The sequence below is a fragment of the Raphanus sativus genome, chromosome 5 (genome assembly GCF_000801105.2).
Source record: "Raphanus sativus cultivar WK10039 chromosome 5, ASM80110v3, whole genome shotgun sequence".
NCBI lineage: Eukaryota > Viridiplantae > Streptophyta > Magnoliopsida > Brassicales > Brassicaceae > Raphanus > Raphanus sativus.
In genome coordinates, this window is record NC_079515.1 from 22,336,500 (window position 1) to 22,360,608 (window position 24,109).

Sequence of the window (24,109 nt, forward strand, 5' to 3'; positions counted from 1 at the left end):
CCAAGTAAAAGCTCTCTACTCGTGGGTCAACGGGTCCCTAGGTCACTTGTTTTCACATGGAACTCCAACGTTAAAATTCAAAAACAGCAAAAGTGGTAGACATACACACACAAAATAACAGATTATCCTCAATATCCCTAAACCTCAAGGCCACAGCTCACTTGTGTGCATCAAGCCCTTCATGTTCGGCGACTGTGACCACATGCCTTCCAAGATCTCTTAGTCTATCCTCAGTCAACACGTTAAATGTTTATAAACCTCAAGAAAGAGCCTAGACTAGAGAAATGCAACTTCTCAGTTCGAAGTCCCCAATGACCAAAATAAACAGAGCCAGTTCGAAAATAAAAGTGTCAAACCCATACACAAACCATGCAGCTAAAGCTAACAGTTTAGCCGCAGTAACCACACAAAATGTATCAACGAACCTGGTTCAGTAATTCTAACCAGAGTTGAACCGAATACGGATCGACCCAAAACTAACACAACCTTACAAAAACCTACCATTTTCGTCCGCTGTGACGTCATCGTTTCCTAATCCAATGGAATCTACTTGTGCGTAAAACGCGTTCACACATAAAACAACAGAAATAACCAAAAAACCACTAACGAGCAAGTCCGCATGTTCCACACCTCGAGGCTATTTTCGTCAATTCGCTCACTAACAAACTCAAAAAAATCCGACGCGTTTTGATATTTTAGTGGGCCCGTAAACACGGAGCAATGTTTTCCTCCAATAGAAAGCTTGACTATAGTATTATTCTTTTCCCACCTATACTCCACCAAACCCCTAATATCCAACCGTCCATAAAAATCCTTCATTAAATCCTCACCGTTGATTGCATTAACCAATGTTGACCACACGATGTCCCGTTATCTAACGGCATCTAATAATAGAACCATCCTCATCTTCAGACAAGAACCCTATATATTTTCTTGTACTTTCTGTCTCGTGTTCACCTCGTGCCAGCCAGCCACTCTCATTCCCCACAAAGGTAAACGCTTTCTATTGCTATGCTTCTTCGATCATCATTATGAAAGATGTGTGTTGATCGTAGTAGATCTTCGATTCCGTTACTGTGATTGACTCTAGTCAACGTTATCTATGTGGTTCGATCGCGACTTTAGTCAACCGTTAATTCTGAGTTGAATGTAGTTAGGGTTTTGTTAAGAACGTAGTTATTAGATTTGATCTTGTCTTAAATCTGCTTGTTGGATCTTAGATTTTAGCAAAGATGACGAAGAGCTACCCAACAGTTAGCGAAGATTACCAGAAGGCTATCGAGAAGTGCAAGAGGAAGCTTAGAGGTTTGATCGCTGAGAAGAACTGTGCACCTATCATGGTCCGCCTCGCGTAAGTAATCTATAATAATAAACCGTTTTCACCTTGTGGTTTCGACTTAAGTGTGTTGTTGTGTCTGATCTTTCTCTGGTTTTTGTGTAGATGGCACTCTGCTGGAACGTTTGATTGTGCATCGAGGACTGGTGGTCCTTTCGGAACGATGAGGTTTGATGCCGAGCAAGGTCACGGAGCTAACAGTGGTATCCACATTGCTCTCAGGCTGTTGGAGCCCATCAGAGAGCAGTTCCCTACCATCTCTTTCGCTGATTTTCATCAGCTTGCTGGTGTTGTGGCTGTTGAAGTCACCGGTGGTCCTGAGATCCCTTTCCACCCTGGAAGAGAGGACAAGCCACAGCCACCACCAGAGGGACGTCTCCCTGATGCTACAAAGGGATGTGACCACTTGAGGCAGGTGTTTATGAATCAGATGGGTTTATCTGACGTTGATATCGTCGCTTTATCTGGTGCCCACACTCTGGTTTGTATATATATATCACTCCTACAAAAAAAAATTTTTTTTTTTTTTTTTGGGTTTCAATCTACAAATTGTTGATGAATTGATTTGCATTATCACAGGGAAGATGCCACAAGGATAGGTCTGGTTTCGAAGGTGCTTGGACTTCAAACCCTCTTATTTTCGACAACTCTTACTTCAAGTGAGTATCTCCATCTTATTATAGGTTTTGATTTATTCAAAGGAATCAATGCTGATAATATGTATTATATATGACCAGGGAGCTCTTGAGCGGTGAGAAGGAAGGTCTTCTTCAGCTTGTCTCCGACAAGGCTCTGTTGGATGATCCTGTGTTCCGTCCTCTTGTTGAGAAATACGCTGCTGTATGCATCCTTTCTCTTTAAACTTTTCTCTTTTCTTTGAGTTTGTGGTGTAGGGAACTAAATGTTATGATTGTTATAATGTGTTAACAGGATGAAGAAGCGTTTTTCGCTGATTACGCTGAGGCACACTTGAAGCTTTCTGAGCTCGGGTACGTGTTTATGAATTTGAGTTAAGAGTAGGAAGAGAATCTAAGTTGAATGGTGTTATGATATTGAGTTTGAATCTGTTGTTGGTTGGCTGCAGGTTTGCCGACGCTTAACCTGACATGTGTGTGGTGGCGGTCGGAGAGTTCGCATTACATTTGAACTTCTTTCATTTGTTTGCTTAATGTACTCTTGGATTTGCGTAGCTTGTGTTTTTTTTGGGCGGTGTTGTGATATTGATTCACATATGTTGCGCTTTTGATGGTTAAAACATTCTAATAAACCAGTTTCTCTCATTATAAACCGTCTGTTGCGCTTTTGATGGTTAAAACACTAAAACCCCGAAAACATTTTTTTATAAATTTGAAAAAATCAATTATAATTCAATCATTCTTTTAACAAAATCAAATTGATTATTTAAATTTATAAAACTGGTAAAATAATCTTATTTGTAAATATTTTGACTTTATTTGAGTTGAATATAAATTTATGATTTTCTCTTTTATTATCAGTTTTAAAATTCTTTTACTGGTAATTATATATGTCAGTTTTCTCAAGTACTCGTTTTTTAGTTTTTGTTATAAAATAGCTCTCAAAAAATAAAATGACCAAAATATTTTTTTTTTGTTTTGAAAATTTTAATTTTAATTTTTTTATTTTTAAAAATTTGAACATAATCCTAAAATCTCACTCATTAATTATAAACCCTAAGTCTTAAATTAGTTAATCCAATAGTTATACTTACCCTTTAATAAAATCTTCTTTGGTCATTTTTCTATTTGGGATGTTATTTTTGTGAAAATAAACTAAAAAATGCTATATAAGATAATTTTTCAATTATATAATATTTTTATGAAGAAATATTTTAAAGAGTGAATGTGTGATATACCCCCAACGGAGGTCCAAATTAGAGAAATACCCATGATGTGACATAAAGACAAAACATGATGACTTTTGTGATTTGAATGGACAAAATTACTCTTACTTCGTTATACAAAATTTGTTAGCGAGTTAACATATTTTTAACATGATATAAAAATTGTTAGCAAATTAACAAAATTTTAACATGCTACAAATTTTGTTATCGGGTTACGTCTATTTATTAACGTGTTAAACAAATCGCTAACAAACAGGTTAGCATGTTAACAATGCTAGTATCATAAAAATACATATATTAACCGTTAATCAATTATCTATCAAATAGCCGTAAACCTATTTGTAACAGCTAACACTCTATGTATCCGTTACAAATTCATTAAAATATAATAATAACGGGTAAATAATGAAATAGCTGCTAACTTACATAAAATCTAAATAAAAGAATGTATATTTCAAGATATGAAATTGGAAATAATAGAATTAGTATGAGATAATAACATTAGCAATATGGCTGTCAAAAGAATCAGAGTAAAAATTAGAGATTTATGTTGAAAAAATGAAAGCATAAATATGATATGTGTGAAAGATAAAGAGATAAGAAGATAGGGAAGAGAAGAGAGAGAGAAATATAAGGGTAAAATGGTCCGGTTTTTGGATCTTGAAAACTGAGGATAAATCGCCAATTATAGCTCGGTTTAGGGACAATCCCACCAATTTATGTATTTTAAATTGTATTTTCGAATCTATTTTTAGACGTTTGAGATATATTATTCTTTTTGAATGACTCTTAAAAAGTTCTCACGATATTTTTTGAAACTAAAATTAATTTAATAATTTGAAAATATTTAATACTCATATGATAGTTTCCTACTGAAAATTTAAATGAACATTTATAGTTTAGAGGTTACATTAAAATTCTAAAATTCATATATAATTTAAATATTTCTCAAAATCTAAAAGTAAAGAAAATATAACATATGAATTGCATAATGTATTTCAAATGCCTAAACTTAACATAAAAGTTGATTTGATTTGAATATTTACATATATTATCAATAAATATTATCTTATAAATTTTTGAATATTTTTGGATATTAAATCTTAAAATTGATTACATATTTAAGTATATAAATATGATTCAAATATATTAGGATACCTGAAATATTTCAATTAAGATTGTGTTCAATTCCAATTCTTTAAATATCAAAATTTTGAATTTGTTTTAATATTTAACCAATTTCGATACTAAATTTTCAGATCGGTCTTGGGTTATGGGTTTGATAGCTTTTGTTTGTGGGTTTTTTGCTGCTGGCTATGAGAATTCCGTTTGTGATCAATCCACTTGAGGAGAAATGAAATTCCGTAAATTGGTGGTCGTTATAGCTTCTTATATAGTGTTTACTACGAACACCACCTCAGCTTAAACGATATGATAATCGCGATGTCCTTCCTTTATCGATCGTTGTTACCTCATGAGAGTGTTGAAGATGCATGTAGGGAGACAATACACACCAAATATGTTGGCGTATAGACCAATTCTGTTGATATTGATCCAATTTGATAACCACAGTGGATCGTTGGCCACGTGTTGTTAACAAACGTGAATAAATAAAGCAACAAAATTAAAAACAAAATTCGATCCAAGCTAACTCATTTTTACGGTTTATATATAGATTATGTAAATGAAAAATTTGTAACCTCTTATAGTCGTATTTATTCTATTTCAAAATTGAATATTCATTCTTTTTATGAGAACTTTTTATTTAATAAAATGGGGCTTTCCTAATTTTAAAAAGATATAAAAACATTGATGCACCATATATAATCAAAATCAACACCACAACAAGGGAGTAAAGATTTTGAAGTCTAGTGTCTTTCAAAATGATTGCTATTCAACACTTTTCTACCTTAAGGATCTTCTTTTGCGGTTCACTACAGCGGCTTTCTTTTATGGGGAATTGGGTTATATAACCTTCAAACAAATTATAATTCATTAGATAACTAAAACTCCTAATTCACCTATATATAACCATTACATTATAAATAATAGTTATATTGCCCTTTAATTGTGAACCATGTAACCTGCTGAGAGTTTATTTATCAAACTTAATATTAAATAAACAACATAATAATTTGTGGTTATTATATCTGCACATCTCTTATCTCCTTCTTCTTCTTTTTACCAAATTGTGGCTATCATTTATGCACATCTCCTTTCTTCTTCTTCCTCTTTTTACCAAATCTCTGTTTCTTCTTCATCGTACAAACTCATGATACTTCATCTTAAAACAAGGAATAAACAAATATTTTGAGCTTACGAAATTGGGTTCAGAGGAGAAGATGGCACCATAAAGAATGAGGTGACATCGCACTTTTATTCATTGTTTCTATTTTTGTTTTATACATTGTTTCTGTTTTTATACTATATTTATGTTTCTGCTTTTATACTATGTTTCTCTTTTTGTTTTAGTAATCCAATGGTAAAGAATAACACCGGAGGACCGGTAGAAGCGTCGTTGTGTCGAAAAAAGAAGAGGAGATAAAGATGATCTTCATACGGCGGTGAAGAATAACGACGGTGAACGAAGTGAAGGTGTATCAGTACGTTTGAAAAAAGAAGAATTGGAAAAGATGAACTCGTCGTTCATACTATATTTGGTGAACGAAATAGTATAGTATATATTCTTTAGTGTAGCTATTTATGTAAGGTTACCATACTATTTGGAACATATTTCCATACTATTTATTAAAAATATAATAATCTAGAGACTTTCAATATTTGAAAACGCGAGAAACTATTTATATCTCGGATGTGGGTTGACATTTACTGGTTGGGGTATAGTTTTATCATTTGACGATTAATAGAAAGTGTTTCATTTTGTTCACCAATATGTACTATACTATTTATTTTATTCTATTATATTTGGGTTTATGATCTATACTTGGGTTTATGGTTAAGTGCTTGGGTTGAGGTTTGTATTTAGTTTGTTACATTCAATTTGGATTTATAGTTTATACTGGGTTTTGGGTTTAGTGATTAAAATTTAGGGTTTAGTATTTGGATGGTGGAGGTTGAGATTTGGGTTTAGTTTGTTCTATTCTATTTGGATTTATGGTTTATACTTGGGTTTAGGGTTTAATGACTAAGATTTAGGGTTTAGTATTTGAAAAGTGGGGGTTGAGATTTGAGTTTAGTTTGTTCCATTCTATTTGGGTTTAGGGTTAATAGTTAGGTTTAGGGTTTAGTGATTAAGATTTAAGGTTTAGTGTTTGGAGAGTGAAGTTTGAGACTTGGGTTAAGGGCCTGACTGGTGTAACTGCAGCGGTTGCGGTTGCGGTTGCGGGAGTTTGCGGGTGCGGGTGGTTGCGGTTTTAAGCGTTTTTTAGAGATTTGTACGACTGGTATAGCTGTTAGAAATTGTTGCGTTTGCGGGACTCTTATGACTGGTAAACTACAAAACGCAACATCTGTTAAATAATAATTTAACAATATTTACATTTATATAATTATAAAAATATTAAAAATCATAATAATATGATAAATATAAAATTTATATTTATAAAATCATATTATTCAATTTTAAAAATTTATAGAAAATATTTTAGTTTTGAATTTTTATAATATAAATTGAAATATAATATGAATACATTTTACAATTTCTATTATTTCAATTGAAAATTTTTATTGGATATTTTTAGTATTATTTTTATTTATTCTGTTTTTAAAGAAAAAAATTTACCCTCCCGCAACCGCCCGCAACCGCAAACGCTAGCTGGAACCAGCTTTTGATTTTAAGAGATTCGGAGCGGTTTGAAGCGATTTGTAGCGTTTTCTGTGATTGTTTCGAAACGCCAACAACCGCTATAAACCGCAAAAGCTGCGTTTGCGGGTGGTAGCGGGAAAACCAGTCGGCACCTAAATTTGTATTATTCTATTTGGGTTTATGGTTTATACTTGGGTTTAAAGTTTAGTGATTAAGATTTATGGTATGTTTAATATTTAGGATTATATGTGGGATTATAATCTTATACTATTTCGACGATAAGGAATAGAATAAGCAATGCATATATATGTGTGGGTAGTAAATATATACGTGGATGTTTCTTTTTTTTTAAGTACAAAAGTTTACATATATTTTTTCTTTTTGTTTTATGAATCAAGTTGCTTATTCTCTCTCATTGACCTGTTACTTACAAAGAGGAAGGATAGAACCGGATAAATTAGGACAAAAATGTTAGATAATAAATTATGTCAATATCATGTGCATGCACTTAATAAACTGCACAAACTTGGTCATCTCGCAAATTCACCCTTCTTTTATCTTTAAACTACTTTTATAACTTTTTCCATTTTTTTCTTGCAATTAAAGTTTCAGAAACATGGGATTGGAGCGACGAAGAAAGAATGAAGAGTGGAGTGGCCTTTTGCTTAACACATTCACACCATGTTAATTAGAGTTCGAAGCTGTTCGTTTTTTTGTGTGGAAATTGGCTGTGTAACATTAGTTAACAACTCCTCTTTCAATACCGTGTGGGCCACTTTTGTTTTATACATTCATTTCTTCTTCTTTAGTCTAAAAAAGGAAATTCAAAGCAATTATAGCTTCAAAAGAAAGAAGAAACACTATCATATTGAAAAAAAAGAACTCAGCTGTTCTAAGTGAGACAAATTAAGGCAATGATATGTGAATATACTATATAATATACATAACGGCAATATAATATACTATATCATAGACCAGGGATATTTTGAAACGTTTAGTCAATTGGTGAGACAAACGTATTCATTAATGCGGTGCACAATAAACTTAAAAACTTAGGTTACATGCCTAGATCGAGATGCCACGATTGAATTTAAGTAGATAATCATTGTCAATAGTTCCGTGGCCGTAACTTGTGTACACTTGGCAACATTTTAGTATTTCACTTTTCTTGAGGGAAACATTTAAAGATGCTAAAATAGTTTAATGGATTCTCGAAAGATCAAGTATTGGTTGTTTGTTTAAACATGTATATATAAGTTCAGATATACAAGAAAACGATTTGACCGGATGATGATTTATTGAGCCCAATCAATCCAACAATCTCCCTAGTGTACACGATGCAATCTTTGACCAGTATAAATGTATAATGAATCAGACTATGATACATACGTAACACTTTTTGCAGAATTAATATTCTAAAGTGATACTTCACTTTTCCGTCAAAAAGATAACACTTCAGATAAGTCACTAAAACAAAAGACGTTTAACTCCACTGAGAAACTTATCATAAAGTCGACGTTTAATTTATGTCTAGTAACATCTTAAGTACCTAACTGGGCGTCAGGGCGTGGATATACGTACGTGTGATGCAATATATAGAGTAATACAGTATATATCTAGTCATCTAGAGAAAAGAAGAAAAATCTTTAGTCATTTTCGTAAAGGAGTTGGAGATTTAGTTGAGAGTACGTATAGTAGGGAGATAGCAAGCTGTTGAAGGTGGAAACAAGAGCAAACCCAATAACTAGTGATCCCACATGACTATATACGTGTCATTCTTCTATTTAATTGATTTCGTTTTTTTTTCTTATTAATTGATACTACTATTGAATAAAGGATCGTTTTGGGACCGCTGGAGAAGTAAGCTTCGATCCATTATATAGTTTTATAAATGACTCTTAAGTCTTGAATCATTTTAAAATATAAAAGAGTCTAGTGTTATTGTATTTTTCATATAGATACCGTCACTTCGAAAGATAAGTCGATCATGTAAAAAGTCTTAAGACAATATACATAGCTAAAATACAAAGGAGTTCCAGGAATATTGGTTAATAAAAACAAAATACAATTCAGCAAAAATTAGGCAACCTAAATAATCACTTGGCCTTTTGTGTTGTTATTTCACTAGCTACCAATACTTAAAGTACGACTTGCAAGTAGTCACCGGTGAATAAAGATCAACTTTGATAAGATAAATAAATGAAACTTCACTATATCACTATGAGAATTTATATATCGTTTCTATCCATCAAGTAATCTCTATAAAATTATAGATGGTTCGATATTTTTTTCATATTACAAACAAAGCCTTATATCGGAAGAAGCAAAATACTTAAGTAATATATTCCATCTATAGATCAACTTATTTTTATAACCAATTAGTTTTATGTTATAACCAGGACTAGTTATAACCCATCTAACTTATAATATTTGATTAATAGTATTTTCATTTCTGATATGTAGACTCAACTTTTGTGTAAACAGTTTGGAAACGATTATACAAGCTTGAGAAACAAAGAATTAGAATACATTTCCGTGATCTTGGAGTCTTTTGATAACTTTTTTTTCATAAGCAGAAACACCGTTCTAGAATCTAGACGTTAAGAGTAGAAGACCCGTACGTAGACTAACCAATGTATGTGAGCTATTATGGACTTTTAGTGTCTCATTGGAATCTAGTTAAGCATGGAGAAAAATCAAGAAGAGATCAAGAAACTATTTGTGCTAAAGTCCAGTAACGGTTGAAACTTGAAAGCGTTGAAGGAATTTAGTGACCACGGTAAAATGGAAATATATTGTTTCAACCAAAAATATATGAGGTCATAATTCGAGCTTCTGATGTCACGTGATCACCTCATTTTTGTCTCTCCCTATAAATACTAGACTTCTCTACTTTCCCCACCAAAAAGCACTTCACCTCCTAAGTTGATAATGCTTGATATGGAGAGTAAAGGTGACGCTTCTGCCGCTATCATTTATGCTTCTCCAGCCTCATCTCCTCCACCAACGCGTGTGGTGCTTAGCCCATGCGCGGCTTGCAAAATCCTGAGGAGGCGTTGCGGAGAGAAGTGCGTTTTGGCACCGTACTTTCCTCCAACGGAGCCAGCCAAGTTCAGCATCGCCCACCGTGTATTTGGAGCCAGCAACATCATTAAGCTCTTGCAGGTAGCTAACTGTGTACTGCTGGTGTAACAATTATAATTTCTTTTGATAGTAAAACTTTTAACTTGAATAAAAATCGAAGATATTTTTATATAAGTAATAGATACTAGATGGTAATACTGTCTTTGTTGTAGTTAGGAACCTAGTGTAATTGGTTGTTTCGAAAAATGGTCATGTCATGTGAAAGTAAGACCTACTTGTTACGTAATGTCAATAACAAATTCAACAAAGGGGCATCACATGTTCAACACATCTTAACCCTTTTTGTACTATTAGTAAAAGCAGTCTCTTGTTATTTAATTAGAAACACACACACACACATACATATATAGTGCTCGATTGTCTTTGTCAACATATTTTCTTTTCATACATCTTTGAAAAAGTCTTGTAGAATGATGGTCTTTACTCTTCTTGGTCAAATTAAAAAGTACTATAGTAACTTATCATTAAGGTTATTGTGACAATTGTTTCAGGAACTTCCCGAATCACAAAGAACTGATGCAGTGAAAAGTTTGGTGTATGAAGCCGAAGCTAGAATTAGAGATCCGGTGTATGGTTCTGCCGGTGCCATATACAATCTACAAAGACAAGTGAGTGAACTCCAAGCAGAGCTCGCAAAAGCTCAAGTGGAGATAGTGAGCATGCAGTTTCAAAGATCAAATTTATTAGAATTGATTCAAAATATGGACCAGCGAAACCAAGAACAACAAAATATGATGGCCTTTGAGAGTTCCTTGGGAAATTGTGAGCATGATGAGTTCATTAGCAGCTCCGACGAAGAGAGCAATGATTTTGGATTCCTTGAAGACAAGTACTTCAACACCAACTCATTAATGTTGTGGTGTGATCCCCTTCTGATATGATTTTTGACTAGTTCACTTCAAACCCTATATCAAGTTACTTAGGGTTAGTTAGCAATTTAGCATACACATGTTAGAGAGACATTAAAATGTAATAAATATTCGGTGAATTTCGGAAGAACTAATATGTCAAGAATACACATAAATTTAAATATGATTTTTATGTTATCAAAAAATTATAAACGATTCTAGAGGTGACAATTCTATTGTAGAATTTGGCGATTCTATTCTACTACAAAAATTTGACTGTATAATCGTATATATAATATTTTTCATTGTTCTAATATATAATTAATAAAACTGTAAAAAATAACATTTTTTTTATCTTAAGAAGATTTATATTTGGCTGCACCATTTTTAGTTGCGAAAACTATATTTAAGCTGAAAATCTCCTGTAAATATTTTCTTTATTAATCTGTATGTATATTTTTTATTTGGAAATTAGTCTCTTAATGTAAAGCATTAAGAATGGCCATTGCCAAGAAAATGTAAAAGCATTTATATGATTTACATTGGTACAGTTCTTCCAAATAACCATGGGATTTATAAATCGCACTGACCAAACCGAGCCGAGTTCAGATCAATTCAGTTATGATTTCGTTAATGCATCGAACCGCAAAATCGAAAGTTTGTTTCTTCCGATATCCTTCTGGTCCAACAGCAACGAAACTGGGCTCACATCAGGCCCATTAACTAACGTGACCATCTTCGTCACAGTGCTCTTCACCGCACCATAACACTTTCTACTCCGTCTTCCCGTCTTGCTGCCACGGCCATCCAGTTAAAAAACACAAAACCTCACCGCTTTGTTGGAGACTTCCAATCTCTCACATACGTGGTCTGCTCTAGAAGAACCCACGTGTGGATGTCACGCAGAACACTCTTGACATTCTATCTTCTCCGATCATCTTCTCCCTACGTTACCTCATCTCGCCATCTTTGTTTCAACTCCTCAGTTAGATTCTCTGAATCGGATATGCCTAAGAAGCAGGTGGGTTCATATGGGGATTTTAGTAATTTCATAAAATCTATCGACTTTCTATAATCATCTCTCTAAAAGTGTGCACCTTTCCTGTTTTGATTGCTTCGTTTCGTTTGTAATGTGTGGTGGTTGCACTACTAAAGTCTGCACCTTTCGGTTTGTGTTTGTTTGTGAAATTGGTAGATAAAGCGACCTCACGGTGATCAGAAGTGGCAAGTAAAGCCGAAGACGGATGCTCCATCTGTATCCGTTGTTGCAGAAGCAGTGAGCAACCAGTTTGGTGGGTTGAGTCTTGAGGAAAGCAACACTAATGCTCAAGTATGGAAGCCTAAGTCATATGGAACCGTTAGTGGATCAAAAGTTAGTCTCGATCAGAGGAAGTTCTATAAAGGTGAATACTTGGATGATTTTAATGTGGACAAGTCGAGTTATTGCCAAGCCCAGATCAGAGCCACTTTCTATCCCAAGTTTGAGAACGAAAAGACGGACCAAGAGGTATACACTTTCACAATTTTTCTTCGTTTTGTACAGCTAAATTGTTAGTCTTTTGCTTGTATTCATGTTTTTGCTTTTGGCAGATAAGAACACGGATGATTGAGATGGTATCTAAAGGGTTGGCAACGCTGGAGGTATAAAAATAACATTACATACACTCTATATGTGGAATACACCTCTATCGACACTCTGAAGTTTTAACTCTTTACTGACTTTTTTGTAATTCACACTTTATAGGTATCTCTTAAGCATTCAGGCTCTCTCTTTATGTACGCCGGTCACAGTGGTGGAGCATATGCAAAGAACAGTTTTGGTAATATGTAAGCTCATTTATTCCTAGCTTCAGTTTTTACTCATTTTTGTGTATTTCTTTCTTTATTCACAAATGATCTTAGACAAAGGGAAAACCATTAACGAATAAACTCAATACTCGAGCTTTAGTCATGCCCAACGTTATTTTCTTATGTTTTACTTCTGGATGTATAATGGTTTCTGATGGGAGTGTCTTTTTATATGGATATAGATTCCACACCATTTAGAAGCTGTAGTTAAGATAGATTTATAAACATTGTGATGAAACAAATGCATTTTACCACTCTTTTTTTTTTTTTTCGTTTCTGAAGCTGTTACGGGGATCTTTCTCGTGCTTGCCATTTTGAGATTCTAATCTCCAAAGCTTCATTTGTAGTTATACGGCGGTTGGTGTTTTTGTTCTTTCACGGATGTTTAGAGAGGCTTGGGGAACTAAGGCGTCAAAGAAGGAGGCAGAATTTAATGATTTTCTTGAGGTATTTCCATGGAAAATCAATGATCCAAGGCTTAATCAATTGCCCGAACAGGATATCTCATAATATTTTTATCTTTCCCCAGAAAAATCGCATGTGTATATCTATGGAACTGGTTACAGCTGTTCTTGGAGATCACGGTCAACGCCCACTGGATGATTATGGTAAGCACATTCTTTTTTAGATGTTCAGAAATCAGAATCATTACCTTACTTATAGAAGTTAAATAAAGCCTTCTAAAGTTGTCTAGTTAAGAAATGTTGATTTTCATCTTACAGTGGTAGTGACGGCTGTTACCGAGTTAGGTAATGGCAAGCCAAAGTTTTACTCAACTTCCGAAATAATTTCATTTTGCCGGAAATGGCGTCTACCAACAAATCACGTTTGGCTGTTTTCCACAAGGTAACTTGGTTATCATTTAGCTAATGTAATGTTCCTCTATGAACAACTTTGTGTGGACAGCTTGAAATAGGCATGCTCCTGTCAGCTTACTCAACCTAAAGAATCTGGTTGATGTAGTCTGACTCCATGAATTTCAAACGTTAAAGAGTTTGTGGTTCCACTAGGAGCAGCCATATGCTTATATGCTTGGATGAATACATTGTTGAAAGAATTTTTGTACATTAACAGTTGTGATTGTGTGTATTTTGTGAAGGAAATCAGTGACGTCTTTTTTTGCCGCATTTGATGCACTCTGTGAAGAAGGGACAGCAACCTCAGTCTGTAGAGCTCTTGATGAAGTAGCTGATATATCAGTCCCAGGTAATGTTTTTATTTTGAAAATTCATATTAGTTTTTTTTTTCAAAGAATTCATTCAACTTGATGAAGTTCATTGAGTGATTTTGGATGAAAATAAGCAGCCTCCAAGGACCATGTGAAGGTGCAGGGTGAGATATTAGAGGGTCTTGTGGCTCGTATTGTGAGCAGTGGGAGCGCCAGAAATATGGAGAATGTCTTGAGAGATCATCCTCCACCACCCTTTGATGGAGGTCCATTATCTTAGTTTCTAGGTTACTTTTATAATATATAAAATTTTCTCTTAATTTTTTTTCTTTTCTTTTACAATATTTCAGCTGATCTTGATTTGGGACTCAGTTTAAGAGAGATATGCGCTGCCCATAGATCTAACGAGGAACAGGTTCGGGAAAATGTTGATTGTTTTTTCTTTCTTGCTGTCATCTCTTACAAAAGGTTTCTCATTCTAATGGGGACCTTTTTCCTTTTTGTGGGTGTTGTAGCAAATAAAAGCACTTTTAACGAGTGTTGGCCCAAGCTTTTGCCCCAGTGACTTGGACTGGTTTGGAGATGAATCTGTAGATTCTCATTCAAAAAATGCTGACAAATCTGTTGTAACAAAATTCCTGCAATCTCAGCCTGCAGATTATTCTACTAGTAAATTACAGGTAACTTGAGCTTTGCATCTTTGTTATATATGCATCTTTCACTTCTTCATGTCGTTAATATTTAGCAGTTTCCATTATTTTGTGTGCTTTTTGATGAGCAACTGAATATTTGCATTCAACAGGAAATGATACGCTTGATGAAGGAAAAGCGTCTTCCAGCCGCGTTCAAGTGTTACCATAATTTTAATAGAGCTAACGATGTATCACCTGACAACCTATTTTACAAATTGGTTGTCCATGTGCACAGTGATTCAGGATTTAGGCGTTACCAGAAAGAGATGAGGTTATCTTTAAAGATTTCGTTAATTACTTATGCCTTTGAGTTTGATCGAACTAAGGTAAAATCGATTTATGTTTACTCAACCCTACAAATTACCTTGTTTCAGGCACATGCCTGGCTTGTGGCCTTTATATCGAGGTAAATATTTTTTTTTTTTGTTGCTTATTCTTTAGCTTTGTTCTTAAAGACAATAATGCACCATTTTCTGATTCATTTGCTAGACTTTAATAACTATGTTTCTACTTTCTGTAGTTCTTAGTCTTTGTGAAATATAACTTTCCTAGGAAGTTAAATTTTCCTTCACGTGTCAGACTTGTTTGTTATGGTCCCCCTACACAGAGAATAATTGGACATATTTATATACCATTTCAGTGATTCTCTTTGAGTTTTTTTTTTCAGGTTTCTTTGTTGATATTAATTTGTTCAAGTCAAACAAAGGGAGGGATCCGATGGCTCTGAAAAGCATTGATAATGCGGTCAAAGATGCCAGTGAAAGTAGTGTTCAACAAGGAAAAGAGGGTTTGGCTGATGATGATGCTAACTTAATGATCAAATTAAAGTTTCTCACGTATAAGGTATTTTTTTTCCTCAAGGTCTTCTGGCTAGAGGGATTTTTGGTTTGTTGCACGTTGCCACCTCTTTCTCTTCATTGTTATCGTGATACTGGACATGTCTTTGATTCTTTTGACAGTTAAGAACCTTTCTGATCCGCAATGGTCTATCGATTCTATTTAAAGAGGGGCCGGCAGCTTACAAAGCCTATTACCTTAGGTGAGCTGCTTTTTCCATATGAATATAAATATAAGAGAGAGAGTGCTGGCTTTGGCAATCCTGGTTTTTGATTAACATCATTGAATTGTAAATCAAAATGGGGGAGGCTAGTTATTGATTGTGTATCTAAAGGGAAGGGAGCACCGTGGTGGAGATATGGGGGGGGGGGTGTTCTTGATGTTATCAAGCTGTAATTTGATTTTTATTTCTTATAAAGTTATTCTTGTTTTTGTATCCAGGCAAATGAAAATATGGGGTACTTCTGATGGAAAGCAGAAAGAACTTTGCAAGATGCTTGATGAATGGTACCAGAATCACTTATACTCTACACATAGACTAACCTCATATATTTTTTTTTTAAGAACACGTGTAACTTGCTGCCTAGTGCCTTCAATAAAAGTCTCTACTTTTCTGAATGTGTATCTCTCTGTTTCTTTTAATAAACAGGGCTGCACATATAAAAAGAAAGTCTGGGAATAAGCAGCTATCTTCATCAATATATCTAAGCGAAGCTGAGCCATTCCTGGAGCAGTACGCTAAACGGAGCCCGAAGAATCAAGTTTTGATAGGGTCTGCTGGGAATCTAGTGAGAACTGAGGACTTTTTGGCCCTTGTTGACGGTGATCTAGATGAAGAGGGTGATCTTGTGAAGAAAGAGGAAGTGGCACCAGCGACTCCTGAGCCAGCTGTGAAGGAAGCTGTCCAGAAGGATGAGGGATTAATTGTATTCTTTCCAGGTATTCCTGGATGTGCTAAATCTGCACTTTGTAAGGAGTTATTGAACGCCCAAGGAGGCCTTGGAGATGATCGGCCACTGCATACTCTGATGGGTGATCTTGTCAAAGGTATTTTAAAACTTGGGACTTTCTCAAAAAATTTGTTAATGGTCTCTCAGTTTTGCTTATGCCACCTCATGATATATTTTTTTTTACATCCTGGACAGGAAAATATTGGCCAAAGATTGCTGATGAACGTCGTAAAAAGCCTCAATCAATTATGTTGGCTGACAAAAATGCCCCAAATGAAGATGTTTGGAGACAGGTAAATTTATCCTACGCTGAAAATCTTTTAAAATCACCCTCTTCTTATAAGCTAGCATCTCGGTGTCCTTTTAGACTGAGTGTGGCTTATTACCGAGAGTAGATTCTTATCAGAAAATTGCAAATATTGTTGCAATCACACTAAGTTGCTTTGTTGCCTATAACATTGTTACTTGGTTGACTGAAAATAATCTGGTGTATTAACCTGCCTTTAATATATATATATATATATACATGGATAGGTTGTATTGTGAAACTATTTATTTTAGAGAGAGTACCCATAATAATATTAGGTTTCTGACCTGATATCCTTTTCCACGCTCTGTGTGTCTTAACAAGTCTCATTTCAATATAATTATTGTGTTTTTCCTATTTAGATTGAAGACATGTGTAGGAGAACTAGGACTTCTGCTGTTCCAGTCGTTCCTGATTCTGAAGGTATAACTATGATGATCTTCTGCCTTGGCTCATCCCATGTTAAGTGCTCTCTGCCTGCAATTGTTGTTTTTGCACTATAAACTTTTGGCCCTATGTGATTATTACAGGAACCGAGTCAAATCCATATGCACTTGATGCCTTGGCTGTTTTCATGTTCCGTGTACTTCAAAGAGTTAACCATCCGGTATGCAGTTGCATCTTATACACAGTTTATCATCCAACTTTCACCACGAACCTGTATTGATTAACAACAAGAAGCTATTGTTTCTTTTGTATGAAATGAATATTTTCAGGGGAATCTCGACAAGGCATCTTCGAATGCAGGCTATGTGCTGTTGATGTTCTACCACCTTTATGAGGGAAAGGTATATATATATCACATACGCTCAACTGTTCATTAAGCATATCCGTTATTGGATCTCACATTTAGTCGAACTGTGTTTTTTTTTTAATACTTTCAGAATTGCAAAGAATTTGAGAGTGAATTGATTGAGAGATTTGGCTCTCTCGTCAAGATGCCACTGTTGAGATCAGAAAGGTAACGAGATAACAAACTGGCATTGTAACTGCAACTTTAAATCCATTTGGTTACTAAATCACTTACGTAACATCTCTTTGTGCCTATTACAGGACACCTTTGCCTGATCCTGTTAAATCGATTCTTGAGGAGGGCATAGACTTGTTCCAGCTCCACAGTAGAAGGCATGGGAGGTGAGTAACCAACACTACCATTTACACGACTTGATAAGTTTATTTATTTCAAAACTTAAGTATTTGCTGGTATTAACAAATGCAAAATAATAGTTAATAGTTTAGCAAAAACTAACGAGGAAGACACCAAGAACACTCATGTTTGTTTACCCTGTGATTAGATGTTTCAGATAGATAGATACCCTATGAATTAGTGTGCTCACAGACATGATTATTTCTTTTTGTTGTTACAGTTTTTTTACTTCATCTCTTCATCTCTTCGGCTATAGCTTTGGTTTGGGTGTTTTCCTGACATTTTTGCTTTCTCTCCAATTTTTTCTTGTTGTAGAATTGAGTCCACGAAAGGAACCTATGCAGCGGAGTGGACTAAATGGGAGAAACAGCTGCGCACTACTTTAGCTGCAAATTCCGAGTATCTCAATTCTATTCAGGTAAATATGAAAAAAGTCAGAGCCCCATGCTTGGCATTGTAACAGCTTCGATTTCCCTCAAACACATGATGCCTTTTTTCACCTTTCAGGTTCCGTTTGAGTCTGCGGTTCATCATGTGCGTGAAGAGCTAAAAAGAATAGCAAAAGGTGAATACAAACCACCAAGTTCAGAGAAAACAAAACATGGGTCTATTGTCTTCGCTGCCATCAACTTGCCTGTTACTCAAGTCCACAGTCTTCTTGAAAAGGTTAAACTCAAATGTGAGCTCAAGATTCGGTGGACTGTGTTCTTAATAGATGTCTTTTTTTTCTTTTCAGTTGGCCACATCAAACCCAACAATGAGATCTTTTCTAGAAGGAAAGAAGAAGCGTATAGAAGAAAAACTCGAACGTGCCCACGTGACGCTTGCCCACAAGAGAAGCCACGGAGTAGCAGCCGTAGCGAGATACGGTCAGCACCTAAACAGAGAAGTACCCGTAGAGCTCACCGAGCTCATCTTCAACGACAAGATGGCTGCTTTCACGGCCCATGTCGGATCTGTGGACGGAGAGACCATAGTCTCCAAGAACGAATGGCCACATGTTACGTTGTGGACTGCAGAAGGCGTTACTGCAAAAGAAGCCAACGCTTTGCCTCAGCTTCATGCAGACGGCAAGGCCAGCCGCGTAGTGATAGATCCTCCTGCATTAGTCTCAGGTCCTCTGGAGTTTTTCTGATTTACTTTAGCTTTGACATTGCTCGTGGAATGGGACAGTTTTGGTGTTTTTTTTTACAAATTGTTTCCATTGTCATGAGATTTTGAGGTTAATCTATGACATTACTGCGAGTTTAGTTAATGAATCCATTAACCATGGGTACCTTATACTATTAGCCCCTAACACTACAACGATAAACGTTCATATTCTTAGAAATGACATATGCATGCATATTCTGCAGATGTTATTATTTAAACGTGGCTCGCATAGCCTCGATCTAAAAGGTTTGGTGATAGAAATTAAGATGAAGCATGACCGAACTATTGTAATTAGGTTAGGTGTTTGGTTTTGGTCCGGCTATTTAGGTTTTCGGCTTTCTATTTCTAGAAATTGATCATCCTTTCATGTATTTATTTGGTTCAGATAATAAAGTTAGAACTGGTTCGAAAAAAATAAATCTAATTTGGTTCTGATTTTTCAGATAATATATGTAAAAACATTGAATCTAGATTTTTAAACGTAAGTATCAAGTTGTTTGGACAGAATACCATATAATTCATAAAATTTAAAATATTTTGGTTAAAATATTTGAGTAGTTTGATTTTTTGGTAGTTCAATTTATCAATAATATTTTAGGATATATAGTTATTTCGAAATTAAATAAACTTAACAATTTTAGGTATATAGTTTATATTTTAATAATCTGGATACTCACTTGAATTTTATTTTTGGTTTGGTTTGGTTTGATTTTAGTCTTTTTTGGTTTTAGAAATAAGATTCCACTAAATTATTAATAAAATTTGGTAATTTGGTTTGGTTTCAATTTTGGGGTTTTTAGGATTGGTACGGTGCGGTTTTATATTCTGGTTAAATGTGTCCCCCAATTGTAATCTCAAGATTCCATTTTAGGAACGGGTCAATGGGTAAGTATTGAGAAATTACCGCGAGGGAAATAAGTAAGAATATTCATTTTTCAAAAAGACCGACCAAGAGAATATAAGAAGGACGAGATACAGGGGCATAATTGTCATTGTGCGTAAGATATGATCTTTAAACCCTAGCATTCTTTCGCGTCAGCACTATAAATAATTTCGAGTGCCACTCTTCATCATTCCTAGATATTCTGCCGCATCGATATCGCTCAGCTGAGTTAAGCGTTTCTGTTACGCATCTTTCTTTTTCTCTTCTATCGATTTTTGTCGAAACAATCTAGATACGTTCTCGTTGTTGAGTGCCTTGAGATTTGATTGTCTTTTACTTGCGCGTCTTGGATTTGATGCTCGTTGTTGATAGAATCGTTAATCTAGTGTCGTATATCTTCTTGATTGTGGAAATTGAGCTTCTAGGATGTATTGTATCATGTGATCGATAGTTGATTGGATCTGTATTAAGATACGTGTGATTTCAATATCTGTAATGTGAACTGGTGATTCGAGAGCAATATTGCGAAGGTTCGATGTTCTCGTCGTCTTTGCATCTTGAATCTGATGAATTTTATGAATTAAAGCTTGCTTAGCTCAAAGAATAGAGCACCACAAACTTTATTGTGGTAGAAATCGGTTTGATTCCGATAGCAGCTTAATCTGATGAATGATTATGAGATTTGATAAAGATGTATGTATGTCTACTGATCGATCGTTTTTGTATGGTTTATTCTCTGCAGATTCACTTGACAAAGTAGCTATGGGTAAAGAGAAGTTTCACATCAACATTGTGGTCATTGGTCATGTCGACTCTGGAAAGTCAACCACAACTGGTCACTTGATCTACAAGCTTGGTGGTATTGACAAGCGTGTCATTGAGAGGTTCGAGAAGGAAGCTGCTGAGATGAACAAGAGGTCCTTCAAGTATGCGTGGGTGTTGGACAAACTTAAGGCTGAGCGTGAGCGTGGTATCACCATTGACATTGCTCTATGGAAGTTCGAGACCACCAAGTACTACTGCACTGTCATTGATGCTCCTGGTCATCGTGATTTCATCAAGAACATGATTACTGGTACCTCCCAGGCTGATTGTGCTGTCCTCATCATTGACTCAACCACTGGTGGGTTTGAATCTGGTATCTCCAAGGACGGTCAGACCCGTGAGCATGCTCTTCTTGCTTTCACCCTTGGTGTCAAGCAGATGATTTGCTGCTGTAACAAGGTGAAGTGCTATTCCTTTTTCACTTATTACGATGATGATACACTCTTTTAATCGGATGCTAACAAATGTGTTTTTGTATATGTTTCCTTGTTGCAGATGGATGCCACCACTCCCAAGTACTCCAAGGCTAAGTACGATGAGATTATCAAGGAGGTGTCTTCATACCTGAAGAAGGTCGGATACAACCCTGACAAAATCCCATTCGTCCCCATCTCTGGTTTCGAGGGTGACAACATGATTGAGAGGTCCACCAACCTTGACTGGTACAAGGGACCAACTCTCCTTGAGGCACTTGACTAGATCAACGAGCCCAAGAGGCCATCAGACAAGCCCCTCCGTCTCCCACTTCAGGATGTCTACAAGATTGGTGGTATTGGAACGGTGCCACTGGGTCATGTTGAAACCGGTCTGCTCAAGCCTGGTATGGTTGTGACCTTTGCTCCATCAGGGTTGACCACTGAGGTTAAGTCTGTTGAGATGCACCACGAGTCTCTTGTGGAGGCACTTCCAGGTGACAACGTGGGATTCAATGTCAAGAATGTTGCTGTCAAGGATCTCAAGCGTGGGTATGTTGCATCCAACTCCAAGGATGACCCAGCTAAGGGTGCTGCCAACTTCACTTCCCAGGTCATCATCATGAACCACCTGGTCAGATTGGTAACGGTTACGCTCCAGTTCTCGACTGCCACACGTCCCACATTGCTGTCAAGTTCTCTGAGATCCTGACCAAGATTGACAGGCGTTCTGGTAAGGAGATCGAGAAGGAGCCCAAGTTCTTGAAGAATGGAGACGCTGGTATGGTGAAGATGACACCAACCAAGCCCATGGTTGTTGAGACCTTCTCTGAGTACCCACCTCTTGGACGTTTCGCTGTGAGGGACATGAGGCAGACTGTTGCAGTCGGTGTCATCAAGAGCGTTGACAAGAAGGACCCAACCGGAGCCAAGGTGACCAAGGCTGCCGTCAAGAAGGGTGCCAAGTGAACTATCATAATCGAGACTCTATCAACCGCAGATGAACTAAAGAACTTTGTGTGTTTTCTTACTTCAGTTTCGTTTGTTGTTGCTTGTTTGTGTTACAGCTTCGTCCATTCTCCGTCAGAACGTCATTCTCGTAATTGGGTTCTTGATCGGAGGTGGCGGAGCTACGTCGCACAAAAGCTTCGTTGATTTTGTGTTTTATTTGTTATCTGATTTTTCAGACTTTTTGGATATTATGTTATGATAATACATTCGTGCGGATATTGATATTGTTGTTTGCTTTCATTCTATTGCTCATGCATTGTGTGTCAGCGAAGAACGCAAATCAGCCCAGTGAGTTACTTCAAACTAACAAAAAGTCAAACGAGTAGTTTGGTTTCACTTTGGTGTACGTCGGCTTGACCTTCCTGGCGGACTCAGGCGGTGTCTACCGGTGACGCGTGTAGGTCTTCGGTTCCGGTGGCACGTGGAGTGGTCTATGTTTTGGTGTGTCGTCTCAGTGTTCTGCTTCAGTGTTTGTCTGGTTCTTTCTACGATTGTGTCCGGTGGTGACCCTTTTCCAGAGCTTGCATATTCTTGGTTTTGGGTTCTTGGTACCAGTTCGTTCCTGTTTCGAAGATATCATCTGTCACCGTTGGTCTCTTCTCTCGATGTCAAAAGAATCATCCTCTTGTTCTCAGAGGTGAAACGCGTAAATGTTAGGCGAGCATCGTGTGTCAGCGAAGCTTCATTTGCATCTGGTGGCGTTACGTTTTGGTCCACTTCCATCCCAATATCGGATCTGTCCCTTGACAGTTTCTCCGATAGGAGGCCCCTTTTCTTTTTTGTCGCATGTACCTCATCTTCACCGAACCTAACAGCTCTGTCTCAATCCGGTTTATTTTCAATATAGAATAGAAAATAGAAAATTCATATCATTAGTACATTTCAATGACGAGAACACATTATTTTCAATATAGAATATCTATACTATTAAATCATAAATATCATTTTTCAAATCTATTTCGATTAAAACCATATTTTTGAAAAGAAAAAGAAAACAAATGATACAAACATAAAACTCAATTGCTATGATTCTAAATAAAAGTGATGGTAGTTTGTAAATCAGTTTTGGATCAATAAATGAAAAATCAGATCTAGATTATCTTAAATAATAATCTTTATTTTAATCTGTAAAAAAATTATTATATATATGTACCAGGTGTTTTGTCTTCACATACAAACATAATTCTTTATAGATATTTATTAATAAATGTACTATTAGCTTAAAAACAAAACAGTTAAATAACATTAAATTTATACTATTTATAAATCTTTCAATTATTTAATTTTAATTTTTATTGATTTAAAACAATTTTATTGATTTAAAAACATTATTTTGGTTACCAACATTAATATTTTTATTTTAAAATATGTTGTTTTCTTTAACCATTTTTATTATATTAATTAATAAATAATTATCTAATTAAACAAAAGTAGATAATTATTAATGTAAAGTGATATTATTAAACCAAAGTACTGGAATTGCCAAAACCTACAAAATCTCAAAATAATTCAAAAGAACAAGAATGTTAAACCAAAACACAATTTCACATATTATATTAATCATAGTAAATAAAATTATTGATATATGTATAATTATTGTGAAATGCCTTCCATAAATAACTGAATAAACACTCAAACAAACTAACCAAATTGACAAACAAAATATTAATATGTAATGTATAAGATAAGAACATTTCCTATTTATTGTTATTTTCATTTACAAATGTTATAATAGGAAAAAATAAACTATCATCAATCTATATTTTACTTTAAAATAGAGATTGCTATTTATAACTATGAAATACTTATATATACTATTATTTGATAAGTGAATTTGCTTATTTACATTTTTACCAAAAAAAAGTGAATTTGCTTATTTTGTCATGTTTTCCATTATTTTAGGCTGCGTCGTTTGTTTTAA

At 35.3% G+C, this 24,109-nt stretch overlaps 3 protein-coding genes and 1 pseudogene across 6 annotated transcripts; all 4 read left to right on the plus strand.

The window, feature by feature from the left end:
• The first annotated feature begins 832 nt into the window (after window positions 1-832).
• LOC108856542 (L-ascorbate peroxidase 1, cytosolic) lies at window positions 833-2,637 on the plus strand. 2 transcript variants are annotated; one of them, XM_018630373.2, is made up of 7 exons: window positions 833-992; window positions 1,221-1,351; window positions 1,442-1,817; window positions 1,916-1,995; window positions 2,074-2,176; window positions 2,267-2,325; window positions 2,421-2,637. In XM_018630373.2, the coding sequence occupies exons 2-7, from the start codon at window positions 1,233-1,235 to the stop codon at window positions 2,434-2,436; spliced, it is 753 nt and encodes a 250-aa protein (XP_018485875.1). In that variant the 5' UTR covers window positions 833-992; window positions 1,221-1,232; the 3' UTR covers window positions 2,437-2,637. The 2 variants fall into 2 exon arrangements, with proteins under 2 accessions (XP_018485875.1, XP_056866163.1); XM_057010183.1 differs by lacking the exon at window positions 833-992 and adding an exon at window positions 1,084-1,107.
• A 7,233-nt stretch (window positions 2,638-9,870) lies between these two features.
• LOC108860107 (LOB domain-containing protein 1-like) lies at window positions 9,871-11,171 on the plus strand. The gene is made up of 2 exons (XM_018634018.2): window positions 9,871-10,128; window positions 10,599-11,171. Exons 1-2 carry the CDS (start codon window positions 9,895-9,897, stop codon window positions 10,986-10,988), a joined length of 624 nt encoding a protein of 207 aa, XP_018489520.1. The 5' UTR covers window positions 9,871-9,894; the 3' UTR covers window positions 10,989-11,171.
• A 565-nt stretch (window positions 11,172-11,736) lies between these two features.
• On the plus strand, window positions 11,737-19,180 carry LOC108861011 (tRNA ligase 1). Of its 2 annotated transcripts, XM_018634844.2 has the most exons (26): window positions 11,737-11,976; window positions 12,151-12,462; window positions 12,546-12,596; window positions 12,700-12,782; window positions 13,151-13,250; window positions 13,333-13,411; window positions 13,526-13,649; window positions 13,903-14,009; window positions 14,109-14,237; window positions 14,322-14,386; window positions 14,487-14,651; window positions 14,774-14,934; window positions 15,038-15,069; window positions 15,331-15,506; window positions 15,623-15,702; window positions 15,942-16,007; window positions 16,150-16,547; window positions 16,646-16,743; window positions 17,120-17,180; window positions 17,288-17,364; window positions 17,474-17,545; window positions 17,642-17,718; window positions 17,811-17,891; window positions 18,220-18,322; window positions 18,412-18,570; window positions 18,641-19,180. In XM_018634844.2, exons 1-26 carry the CDS (start codon window positions 11,851-11,853, stop codon window positions 19,037-19,039), a joined length of 3,381 nt encoding a protein of 1,126 aa, XP_018490346.2. In that variant the 5' UTR covers window positions 11,737-11,850; the 3' UTR covers window positions 19,040-19,180. The 2 variants fall into 2 exon arrangements, with proteins under 2 accessions (XP_018490346.2, XP_018490347.2); XM_018634845.2 differs by lacking the exons at window positions 11,737-11,976; window positions 12,151-12,462 and having other exon boundaries at window positions 12,700-12,775.
• Window positions 19,181-20,656: 1,476 nt separating this feature from the next.
• LOC108861013 (elongation factor 1-alpha 1-like) lies at window positions 20,657-22,428 on the plus strand (annotated as a pseudogene). The gene is made up of 2 exons (XR_008934401.1): window positions 20,657-21,163; window positions 21,260-22,428. The product of XR_008934401.1 is annotated as an elongation factor 1-alpha 1-like (transcript).
• Window positions 22,429-24,109: the final 1,681 nt, after the last annotated feature.

Coding starts and splice junctions, on each gene's coding strand:
- LOC108856542 (XM_018630373.2), top strand. CDS start 1,233: ATGACGAAGAGCTACCCAACAGTTAGCGAAGATTACCAGAAGGCTATC. Junction 1,818..1,915: donor TATCTGGTGCCCACACTCTG/GTTTGTATATAT, acceptor GCATTATCACAG/GGAAGATGCCACAAGGATAG. Junction 1,996..2,073: donor TTCGACAACTCTTACTTCAA/GTGAGTATCTCC, acceptor ATATATGACCAG/GGAGCTCTTGAGCGGTGAGA.
- LOC108860107 (XM_018634018.2), top strand. CDS start 9,895: ATGCTTGATATGGAGAGTAAAGGTGACGCTTCTGCCGCTATCATTTAT. Junction 10,129..10,598: donor ACATCATTAAGCTCTTGCAG/GTAGCTAACTGT, acceptor CAATTGTTTCAG/GAACTTCCCGAATCACAAAG.
- LOC108861011 (XM_018634844.2), top strand. CDS start 11,851: ATGTCACGCAGAACACTCTTGACATTCTATCTTCTCCGATCATCTTCT. Junction 12,597..12,699: donor AAGGGTTGGCAACGCTGGAG/GTATAAAAATAA, acceptor CACACTTTATAG/GTATCTCTTAAGCATTCAGG. Junction 17,365..17,473: donor TTCAAAGAGTTAACCATCCG/GTATGCAGTTGC, acceptor GAATATTTTCAG/GGGAATCTCGACAAGGCATC.